The sequence below is a fragment of the Teleopsis dalmanni genome, chromosome 2, assembly GCF_002237135.1.
Source record: "Teleopsis dalmanni isolate 2A chromosome 2, ASM223713v2, whole genome shotgun sequence".
In the NCBI taxonomy this organism is placed as follows: Eukaryota; Metazoa; Arthropoda; class Insecta; order Diptera; family Diopsidae; genus Teleopsis; species Teleopsis dalmanni.
This window is the reverse complement of record NC_051847.1, coordinates 10,466,179-10,478,303: the sequence shown is the minus strand read 5'-3', so window position 1 is coordinate 10,478,303 and position 12,125 is coordinate 10,466,179. Positions and strand designations below refer to the sequence as shown.

Here is a 12,125-nt window from a genome sequence, read left to right as displayed (position 1 = left end):
TCTGTAAAAGAAAATATAATACATATATATATTCAAAAAAAAAATAATAAACAAAAATGAATCAAACGCTGTATTAATATAAATCACATACCATAAGACTCTAGTGAACTAAATGAAATCAGTAATATTTAATATAAATAAAAGACATTAAAATTAGAATTATCAGCATTACATGTGTGGGTTAATTAAAGGATATTTTGGGTTTGTGACATAACTCAGGTATGCTCACGTGGCTCATAGGCCACATGCCTGGTATCAGTGTGTGGTGCACAGCATGTCACACAATGTAACATTACTAGACTAAGCCTAATTCCAAAAGCCTGCAAGCCTTTATTAAATTAAGTTAATCACATTTTTGCACGCCATACTCGCTTAATTTATGTAATAAACACACTCGCACATATGCAATACTCGCACTCGTTCATACATGTGCCAGCGAGTAGTTGCTCTCAAAATGGCTGGGGCGTATCCTTTGCAGTTCTTTTGCTGTTAGGTGATGAAATTGATAAATGGCTTTGCTGGTTCCATTGTGAAAAGCGTAGAAATTTCTATGTAACGCAACAGAAAGCAGCTTAATTCGTTCCACTTAGTAACGAACATTTTCTCTTGAAGAAATGTTATAATTAAAAATAATTCAGGCGTTGCTAAGCTCAACAAAAAAGAAATTAAAAAAAGACTGCATAATTATGAAATATTCATGGCTTTAAAATAGCATTATAGATTTATTTTAATTACTTAATATTTTAATATGTTAATGTGTTTTGTGTGGAATGATGCTAAAAGCAGCTTTGAGGTTTAACGCATTGACTGATTGCATGAAAATAATTTTCATTCTTTTTATTTATTCACTGTAAACATTTTTTGCCATAGAAAAATTATATTTAAAATGAAATTTAAAATAAAGTTAAATATATTCCTTAAATATGTGATGAATCATAAAATTTTTAAATAACGTATTAAATATTTGCATACATTTATAGAAGCTTATATATATTTATTTTTGCGATTTTCACATATCATTAAATGTATTAATGTTTTGCTAATAAAAAATAAAATAATTTTAAAATTTTAATTCAAGTATTTAAGGTACATTAGCCATTTTAAGTTGTATATAATATGTATAAGTGTCATTTAATATGAATGAGACCATTCAATTCGCACACTTGGACAACAAAAGGAGAACATTTAAGGTAATAAATTTGGCAAAAAGCTGGTTCTCCAAAAATAGTTTAGAATAATAATTTACAGAAGAAATTTACATTTTTAATGCTTATTAAAAATAATGACAATCATTTTTGTTCATCAGTATAGTACGTTTTGCCCTAAATTGTATAATAAATATTATTTCCTATATAGAATATAATATGACACTACTATTATTAGTAAATTATGGTTACCTGCTACTTTGACCATGACATGTCTTTCGTGCTAAAAACCGATTTTAGCTGCAGAGATGACACTCAAAGGGTCGAATGAGAGAAACAATATGATCAGTGGAGAATTTTTTTAATATCAGGATTTTAGAGAGTTCCATTTTGTCGAGATGGTAAAGCAGGTCATTTTGACCAATCAGATAACCTAAGTGTAGATTCTAGAACGAACCAGATTATCAGTTGGCAGATACTCGGAAACAGCACTACCCTGTATTTGCTGCAACATGCCATAACAATTCCCCAAAATTTTGGAAGAGAACTTCCAAGAAGACAATGCTTTGAATGCAGTTTTATTAACTGAAAAGACTAATATGATGGGCATCTTTTAATCCCTTAGTAAGGTTCACCAGAACACAGATATCAATTGCCTGATCCAGTAACTCATATAACAAACACTTTCTCTTTTGGTTTCGAACCGTTTTTATGATTCAGTCATTATAGATATAGTCTATATTAATTATTTTGTGATAATGAGATTGAGAATGTGATAAGTGCATTACGTGTACATAAATTGTACTCATACTTTTGTATATACGTATATACATATCCACATCAATTAAGACTGACATTAACCAATTATATTTGACATAAACCAATTAGGTCTGTCGAATTATTCAATTGTATTGCTTTAATGTAATATTAAACCACAATTCTGCGCTTTCATTTCATTTGACAAAAGCTTCCAGTTTAAATGTTACACATTTTCTAGACTTTTTGTTGAAATTAAATACTTATAAAAAACATATTTTTGGTAGCATCAAAATAGTTTACAAAATATACACCATATATAATTTAATTATTAAATTTATGGTGTAAAAATTTACCACATATTTATTATTTATTATTAATTTATACAGTGTATTTTTTGTTATTTACTTTAGGCTCTAATAAATTTCCATTTACCTCGTAAAAGATACGTGGGTAACAAATTGAAGCTGAGATTTTAATTTGATTTATGATTTTCATAACAGTAAAAAATAAATAAAAATATAAATTAAAATTAAATTGAGTGAATTTTCTTGATTTTGCATAAATCAAGGTATTCGCATAAAAAATATAAAATTACACAAGAGCAAAATTATGTCCTTAACTGGGTTTAACACGTCTAAAAGCTATATCATCTCATCTCACGTTTATGTATTTCTATTTTATTTGGTTGTGTTCATATTTTATTGCATAGATATATACATTTTGATAACGTTGAGGTATACGTTGACATAAGAGGTAACAACTGTAATTCCTAGACTTATGCTTTAACAATAACAAAGTGTACTTAAACACATGTTCAGCCACATGTGGCACAGATGCTTAGTGCTTCTCATAACGTTTTCATTTTAAAAAAGCTAGCTTAGCATGGCAGATGATGGCTTATTATTTTGCTGTCTTTTTCTTATTTCACTTTCACTATATTTTACTTTCTTTTGAGGGAATAATGGAGTTTAAGTACTTTATTATATTCGCCAAAGTTGATGAAGTTCTCTTAATTACATATATAATACATATACAAATCATTAGCTGACAGATTACTAATTAAACCTACAAAGTTATTTAATACGGACTATTCCAACAATATAAGCATTTGAGTGTATTTCTTTATAAGAAAAAGATTGTTGGATCTAAATCTTAAATTATTTCAATTATATATTCTATAATTATTTTTTTCTAACATTTAAATGGGATTCAGAATTTTGTATGGCAAATTATTATAAAAAATGTATTATTATGTTGAGGGTAGTTGAGTTAGTGCACTTGAGCACTTTACTCTCTATTAACTACGAGGTTTTTTCATAACCCCTCTCTACGCCTTGAAGGGATTATTGTTTATCACTTCATCAGACTATGGAATAACTGACGTCAGATCTTTATACCTCTCCAAGGAACCTTCAACCATTCCGAGATTCGATAACGCGGTGTTGGTAAGCCTGTCAGTTTATGTAAATAATTTTTGGGCTCTATCCTTTATGTGTTTTTTGATCGGATCAATTTTGAGGTCCCTGAGGATGTCATTCGTCCTAATGTACCATGGTACCTTGAAAACTCTTCTCAGAGTCTGGCTTTAACCAATTTCTAGCTGGCGAATAGTAGTGTTTGAGACCTTGCTGAACGCTACACATCCATATAGAAGTGACGGTTGAATTATTTAGTTATATATCGCTTCCTGTTCTTAGCATTGAGATTTTCATTTTTGTATAGCGGTTGGAGGTGATGAAGAATTTTGGCACAGCTAATTCTTTTCAGTTGATCGTGTTTAAGCCATTTGAAATGTTTGTCTACCGTGATGTCTAAATATTTAAAGCTATCCTCCCAGTTTATTACCATATCTCCCATCTCACTCTCGACGGGTTTTGTCTCCGCTTACGCGTAATGAACAGAGCCTTGGTTTTTCATTATTGATTTTTATTTTCCATTTCTGGGAATACTCCAGGATGAGGTTTATGTTGAGAGCACATTTATCTGAATATAGCATACACATATCGTCAACATATAACGCTAGTATCGAAAAACCTAACATCGGGACATATAAATGTTATAGAGAGTAGTATATCGTCTTAGAAAATAATGAAAAGGCAATATTTGAACATTACAGAATCAATTCTAAATATTCTATTATTTCTTACAAGAAAGTTAAAGAAATTTAAATATGTTCTCCCGAAACGTTAGATTATAAAATGAAAATTGTTTTCTCACACATTATGATACAAACTACAATACAATACAAATGTTTACGACAAATATTAAAAATATGGTGGCCCAACCGCATCACAAACACCAACCTATGGGTCGTTACAAATAAATCATCTGCTACTATGGAGATAAGAAGACGTAAATTGCGCTGGATAGGTCACAATATACGCAGACCCAATGGAAACATTGCACGTCAAGCTCTGAGATGGAATTCTTAAGGCAGTCGTCGACCTAGAGCGCCGGCTAAAACTTGGAGAAGAACAATTGAAAAATAACTAAGAGAAGCGAACTATTCCTGGAGTGACATATGCCGTGAATCAAATAACCGAATACGATATAAAAAGATAGTAGAGCCCCTATGCTCCACTGTGAGATAAGGATAAGAGAGAGAGAGATTATTATATACAATACATATGTTAAATAGTTTTCATATTCACATAGCTGGGATATTTATTAATATTAAAGATGAAAATTTAAAGAAAATACTGAGTTTTTTGTCGCAAAATCGAGAAGATGATCAAATTTACAAAACTACATTTTAATTAAGTAAAGTTAAAAAAAAAATTCGTTTAAATAAAATTTAATATTTCCATTTTCGTTTACCCGACATAAAAATAAATATTATCTAAATCACGAACTTTATAAATATTAAAAATAAATTATGAGTTTTTCAATGAGAAAAAAGAAGGAAACTCTTATGTTGCTCATAAGTATAGAGTAATGCTTATTACGTACGGAAGTAACGGCAACAACATTGAATCTGCCAGGGGTCCTGGCAAGCAAACTATACGTAAGCAAACTTGATGCCACGATGTGAATGTGAAGCGAATTAAAAAAGAGGTTGCAAAAATATTAACGGAAGCGGCAACAATTTATCTAAGCAGCTCAAGAGGTTAATCGAAATGCATAAGTGTGCAACTCTCTACAGAAACATCGTTCAGCTGGGTTTTATACATGCACTAGCGTTAGTTAGTAGGTATTCATATTTTCCAGCTCATTCCACTTCAGTGCTAATGAACCGGAAATCTATAATTTTGCAAGGTAAATTACGAGCGATCAAAATAATAAATTACGTATTAGAATCTAAATTTGTTGCAGCAGAAAAAAATCTACTGAATTAATTAAAAATATCTGTGGCAAAGTTGCATATTGAATACTTTTTGAAAAATTTTAAGTAGTAAAAAAATTTGCATAGAAAAAAGTATAAGTTGTTGTTACATTTACTATAGACTACTGAAAACAATAAACAATAACATTTTAATATAACAATTGTATTTTAATTGATCAACTAACCCATACTTAAAAAAATATTATACAATTGTTTGGTCATAAAAAATAAACAAAAATATTTTAATTATTAAAATTAAATAAATATGTAAATAAATATCAATCTCTCAGTATTCAAAAGCTTTGAACAACATGTTTTAATATTGTATTATATATAAATATTTGCAAATATATGTATATAGTACTATAAACAGTAAACCCTCATGCTATTCAATAAGGATATATAACGGAAAAAGATCGATTGTAGTATTTCAATTGATGGGTATTAGCGATAGTTATTAGGCTGATCTCACATTAGTTGATGTAAATTGTTAGGTGAGATTTTTTTAAAATAAGATGATGGTTGGGCTTTGCCACTAGTAAAACTACAAAGTTTCGATTAGTCAAGGCATTAGTGCTTCAAAAACTCATTTATGCAGCCAACGCTTAGACTATTAAAGCATTATATAAACAGAAGATAGAAACTATTGTATTGCGGAAACATTAAAGAACAATGAAAAACTAGACTTATGAAAACAACCTCCCATATTTGATTTATTTACGTTCAGCGGTAAGTCAATCAACAACTTTAAAGTAATTGCTTGTAGAGAGCACCATAAAGGAAATTAGGAGATCGTCGAATATAAGCAAGATTGTCTGAAAGGAGAAAAGTGCAAAGGGTTAGAAGAAGAGTTTTATTAGTTTCACAAATTCCTTCGACGCCAAAGCGAACAGTAGCTATTATTAAACAGAAGAGCTTGGCCACTAAATATTAATTGTCACCGTAAATATTTTTTTAATTTCATTTTAATTTATTCAGAAGAAGTGAGCCGATAAGAAGTACCAATAATTTTGTTCAGCCTAATTTAGTACCTTTTTTGGCTTTTTATTTTTAAAAAATTAAATATGAGAGATAAAATAATGAAATAAAATGTATTTAATTGTAAATTAAGCATTTTATATAAAAAAATTTTTTTTTGATGAAAAGTCGCATCAAAAACGGGGTAAAGTGTTAAAGTTCAATATGCTTGCTGTGTCAATAATTATGCTTGTCGCTGCGTATTATGAGGCTCTTGAAGCTGCGGAAATTTCAAGCGTAGACGACTTCTGTTGTTAGGAGTTGGGTATTAATAATGATTTTTTTAGTTGATTTGTTCCAATAGGTAAAATAAATAGTTTGCATATAATATTTTTGTTATACTTTGCTTCCTATTATTACATGTAAAAAATTTTAGAGAAAATAATAATAAATTTGCATGAATTTCAAAGAAGTGACTTTAATTAAAATTTGCAACTAGATTTTAATTGCATTCCATTTTCTTAATAATTTGTTTTATTTTCACAAAATATTAAATTCTTTTTATAAAAAGTAATACACGGATTACATTGACTCTGCCATTTTAAATGATTATTTATATTGTATTATTTTAAATCCTCAGAAGTGAAATATCTTTACAAATTAATTAAAAAGGCATCAGTTTCAATTATTAAATATTTTTTTTTATATTTTTTGTGAAAAAAAATTGATGATAATTACATGACTTCATAAAAAAGCATTTTTCGTAAACCTGCCTGGGTGCACGTACGTCGTACACTTGGCAGTGAAAAATTTGGCCAGTCGTTTCATGTTTGAAATTTTGGCACATCGCTTCCATAAGCGTCTGCGACAGGACTACTATTGTGAGTGCTGTGTGAACACTGAATTCAGTTTCCGTTCACTACGGTCAAGTTTGGTATTTCGGTTTATTTATGATGCAACATAAATATCAACCTGACAGATACCGTAGAAAAGCATTTTCGTTTAAGTTAACAAAGCACAGAACTCTGAAATTAAGTTATGAAAGTCATAAACCCTTAATCAGTTGATATTATAAAGAAAATATTTTCCAGGTGTGCATGTAATTTATGTGGCAGGATACAGAAAGGATTATTGATTTTTGATAAATATTTTTGTTATAATAGGTTATAGTTATATATTTGCTTTAAATATATTTAAAAATTATAAATTCACTAAATTCACTTATTTACATATATTTTGTGAGGTTCTCTAAATGTTTTGTGTAAACTTACCAATTTTCCATTGTTAATATCTGAAACAATAATATTTGAGTCTTCATCGCCACTTATAACCAAGGTGTTATTGACACCCACTGTAACACTTGTGACAAGAGACGTATGTGTTCTGCAAATAAACAAGACGTGTTAAAAAAGGATAATAACATAAAAAGCGAAAAATTGATTTTAAATGGAACGAAATGATATCGTGGCAAAGAGATACAAAACAAATTCAAAAAGTTCATAAAAAATGCCTTAAACGTACTTGATGTGAGTCTTGAGCTCGTGTGTCGTCACGTTCCATACAATCACAGTGGCATCCTCAGAACTGGTCAGTAGCATATCAGATTGTGGTGCGACGTACATGCACGTGACAGCTGCAGTATGCCCTAGAATATATATATATAGAACAACATTTTAAGGAAAATTTCTAACAAATCAGCAACAAAATTAATTAGTATAAAAAAAACTATAATGAGCAAATTAAGGAACGCGTGTAGTCATAAAAGCAATGTTTCATTTTTAATGGCTACTGCACTACGTGACGTATAGTAATACTATTTGTTAGCACAGTGATAGCTGAATTTGAAGCAAATGGTTCTTTAATAACGAATTCTCAAGTAAAACACACAGTTAAGATATTGTTAGTGTTGTTTAAAAAACTGACCTTTAAAAATATATTCCAAAGAGTTGCTCATAATATGCCACTTCTGCACATCACCTGAGTTTGTGGACAGTATCAAATGTTGTCGAGAAGGTGCTACACATATTTCACGTATAGGTCCAGTACCTGATACAGTCATTGTACGTATTTGTGAAGGTAAAGGCGCTGGTAACCAACCCGTAAGCGGTACTAATAGTGGCACTGCATAACCATCACACCAAGCGGTAGCCGAACGTACTGTGATGCTGAGCAAGGAATTATCGTTTTCATCGTGTTCGCTAATGGGACGTAACCAAGATATCAGCTGGAAAATAAAAAAAAAGTTCAAAATTATAATTTATTAATAACTTTTTTTGTTAGGATTCTTTACTTACTTGAGAACCTAATTGCATGGGATCACGTGTTAATACATCACTTGATTTACGTATCGTGTAGTAAATGAGTTCAATGTCTCGATCAAGTAAGTAACAGCGCACATGTTCAATCAGGCAACGTAAATAGCTTATAGATACAGTTTGAACCTAAGTTGAGTAAAATAAACAAAAAAATTGTCCTTTAAGGCATTTATCGTGACTTCGAAAAAGTTTACATGAACATTTGAAGTTTCTTTTATTCAATTTTCAACAAATTTAATCCGCAACTGTGTTGTCTTGTTCTTCTGTTCTTCTTAGTTCAAGTATAGACTGTGTTCAGTAAAGTTGGACAAGTTGAACAGCTGGTGTTCTGAGATACTTTTTAATTGACAACGAAAAAGTTTCACAATGCAATGACTTCTTTGAGGTATTTGCCTTTACAAAGTTGCATTACAGTACATTTTTAAATAGTCATTAACATGAATATATTTTGAGACGATAAGTTTTTGAATATTTTATTTTCATATTTTAGGAATTGATTAAAAGTTTAGGTACTGGTATGGAAACTTCAATTTCAAGCTCTAATATAGCAGCTAATGTAACTAATATCATTTAACTTACAATATCATTAAAATAATCACTAAAACATTTAAAAATATCTAAATATTCTTATCACGTAAAATGATTTCATTTCAACAAGTCCAGAACTATAACTTGCAAAAAGCTCCTTAACTTTACTACCTTCATAAAAAAAAAATTGAGGACATCATAATTATTGAATTAATCTTATATTAATTTTTTTTATGTTTGATTTTGTAAAAAGTATTCGTTAAAAGTAATATGTATAGTGAAATTATTAAATTGTTTAATAAATTTAATAAATTTGTCAAAAATAATGTTTTTTTTATAATCTACTTCAGAACAGTTGATCCAAATGTTCCTCTAATTAATGGATCGTACATCTGTGGTGGCTCCGAACAAGATGTTCAACAAATTTTAACTATACGTCATATATTACATTTTTAATGAAATTTTATTTAAAGTTATTTATTTAATATCATATATTCCACATAGGCATGCAGTTAGTGCTCAACTTAGCGTAAAAAATTGAAAAACTAGAAAAAATAAAAGAATTTAAGAAAATGACGGCAGTTGATAGTATCACCATAATGAAAGAATTTCGCAGAGGAATTGTTTAGCAAAAGTATAAATATTTTCTAGAAAAAATTTATTTAAAATAATAATGGGTATACTATTACAGAATTGGGGACTTAAGAAAGAAGAACTGGTAGAGGTTTATTGTAGTTGCTTGAATAGAAGATGGAAATAAAACATCTTGGCTAACGCAATTAAAAGACTTCAAACGATTTAATCTCTAAAAAAAATTAAAACCTATTATTAGGTCCTTAAATGCTGTTAGAAATTGCTTAAGCTCTATTGGTTGATATGTATAAAATACTTCGCTAAACGTGTTCTTCATTTAAATTTAATAGACAAAAATACATCTTGGAAAGGCGTACCAACTTTTATTTAAATATGCTTTCAGAAAGTATAGACACAATAATGGACAAGTTTTCACGTTAATAATTGGAAAAATGACATTTTTATGCTATATACAAATAAAATAGACCACTTCCACTATTACAGATTTTTCTAATTTCCATAGTGAAACTATATAAAACGAATAGTTTTTATACCTATGATAAGAATCTTTTATGTATTTTTGACTTTTAAAGTAGTTTTAGTACGTTGCATGAGACTTGCTACGGCTATGATTTCCACCTACTGTAGAATACTGTAGAAATAAGTCAGAACCCACTTAGCAAACACGATACCAGTCGCTAAAGTCATGGCATTTCATGAGTGATGAAGACTAAAATATATCATTAAATATAGAGTACAATTGTTGCTATTTTATCGTTGAAAATGTTTTAAGAATAATTTTTTTTATTTGTTTTTTGTATAAAGTACAAAAAAGAGACATATAAATTTAATGAATAAACAAACTTTTTCGGTATTAGATATTATGAAAAACAGTTTATTTTTATTACAATTCTTATCAACTTTTATGCTTTATTTTTCATTAAATTTGTTATGATTAAAATCGCCTTTTGACACTACATTTTTGCTGCTGCTTTTAAAATAAAAACTCATAAAAAAGGTTTTAAAAATGTTAGTGAAAAATCATATAAACAAAGTTAACTCATAAAAATTTAAACTTTAGTGATGAACTACATTCGGTTCATTGCTTTTATTGCTATTGTTGGTATAGGTTTTTCCCTTTGCTTATTTAACTTTGCTTTGAATTTAAATGCATGAAATCGTTGTGAAGGTGTCCTTGTGCCATATTAGTTTCTTGCATTTTTTTACCGCACATCAAAAACATTAAAAACACTTGCTAAAGGATAAAACCGACGTAAAAAATCTAGGTGAGCTTTTATTTCAGCAGAAAAAACTTTGTTAATAATTGTATGGACTTTGTTACTGGGTGTGTACGTATGTCTGTGCTGAGTTTTAAAATTTATTTTTTCAAACCTACGCCTTCCCCATTCATCCTTGTGTATGTTTTGATTATGTCCATGGCTCGGTATGTTGATGTTGGTTTGTGCTGGCATTGCTATGTGGCAATATTGCAACGTGGCCTGTTGAGACGATATTGCGTTGTGTTTATTAAAAAACTTACTTCCTGTGTAATCGTACCGTTCGCTTAGGCCCGCACACAACCGTCATAACTGGAAAACTTTTTCAGTTCCACAATGCTCATTTCGTTTTTTATGGGTTCTTTTTTGTGCCATTGCAGTTTTGCCCTTTACATATTATTTAACATCAATATTTGCTGTGTTTTGTTATTCAACTTTTATTTTTTATTTAAATTTTGATAAATTTCTGAGATGAATTTCAACATTTGAAAACATTTCTAAGTTTGTAAGCTGTGTCTTTTTGATTATTAAAAATAATTATTTAAATGTTTAATTACGTTGATTATATTATGTATTATTGTTGGGGAAGTGGCACTGCGACCGTCAGGTCTATTGTGCTCTTTGATATATATACACCTGGGGTGTTCAAAAGTCAGTTTTAAATGAAAAAATTTTAATTTGTGGCGGCTACCTGACCTATGGTATAAACAACTTGAACATCGCGTTCGAACATATGAATAGTTGAATGTAAATATTGTAAATAAGTATCTCAAATAAGGTAACACTCCTTCTGAAGTGTATTAAAACTACACAAATTTTTATTTACTTTTAACTTTTAATTTCCATCTATATGCACTTCTAACAATAGTATCCCATTTATTTTATAACTTCTCAAAATATTCATTATTTGCAGGGACACTATATGCATTCGGTTGAAATTTCTTTTTTCTTCTGAAAACCCATTTTTCCAACTTCCCATTTAAACAAAAATCAGACTGAAAAAATCTGATGTGTGTGGTTGAGGTGTTGGTATCTTCGTATAATATTACTGTTGCAATCGCTTGTCACAGATGATGTTATGGTGTGTACATAGTTTATTGCTCTGTGGATATGTGACTTATTGCAAAGCTTCTTCATATACCATAAAGAATATTTTATAACTTTTGTTAAAAGCACTATGCTATATTTGTAATAAAGTGATAAGCAAACACCTAAGAATCGTAAGCGTTAAAAGACATATTAACAACAG

At 29.4% G+C, this 12,125-nt stretch overlaps 1 protein-coding gene across 1 annotated transcript; it reads right to left on the bottom strand.

Annotated features, from left to right (window-relative positions):
• Positions 1-1,289: 1,289 nt before the first annotated feature.
• Positions 1,290-9,068, bottom strand: LOC119685741 (COMPASS-like H3K4 histone methylase component WDR5A). The gene is made up of 6 exons (XM_038100110.1): positions 9,012-9,068; positions 8,478-8,624; positions 8,107-8,407; positions 7,705-7,828; positions 7,455-7,566; positions 1,290-1,322 (listed from the first exon to the last, which is right to left on the bottom strand). Exons 1-6 carry the CDS (start codon positions 9,066-9,068, stop codon positions 1,290-1,292), a joined length of 774 nt encoding a protein of 257 aa, XP_037956038.1.
• Positions 9,069-12,125: the final 3,057 nt, after the last annotated feature.

What these genes read in the sequence shown, in the direction of transcription:
- LOC119685741 (XM_038100110.1), bottom strand. Translation starts at nt 9,068, where the DNA reads ATGATATTAGTTACATTAGCTGCTATATTAGAGCTTGAAATTGAAGTT. An exon ending in AAATTGAAGTTTCCATACCA is followed by an intron (nt 8,625 to 9,011) that starts GTACCTAAACTT and finishes TACTCAACTTAG; the next exon opens with GTTCAAACTGTATCTATAAG. An exon ending in TTTGGAATATATTTTTAAAG is followed by an intron (nt 7,829 to 8,106) that starts GTCAGTTTTTTA and finishes TATATATTCTAG; the next exon opens with GGCATACTGCAGCTGTCACG.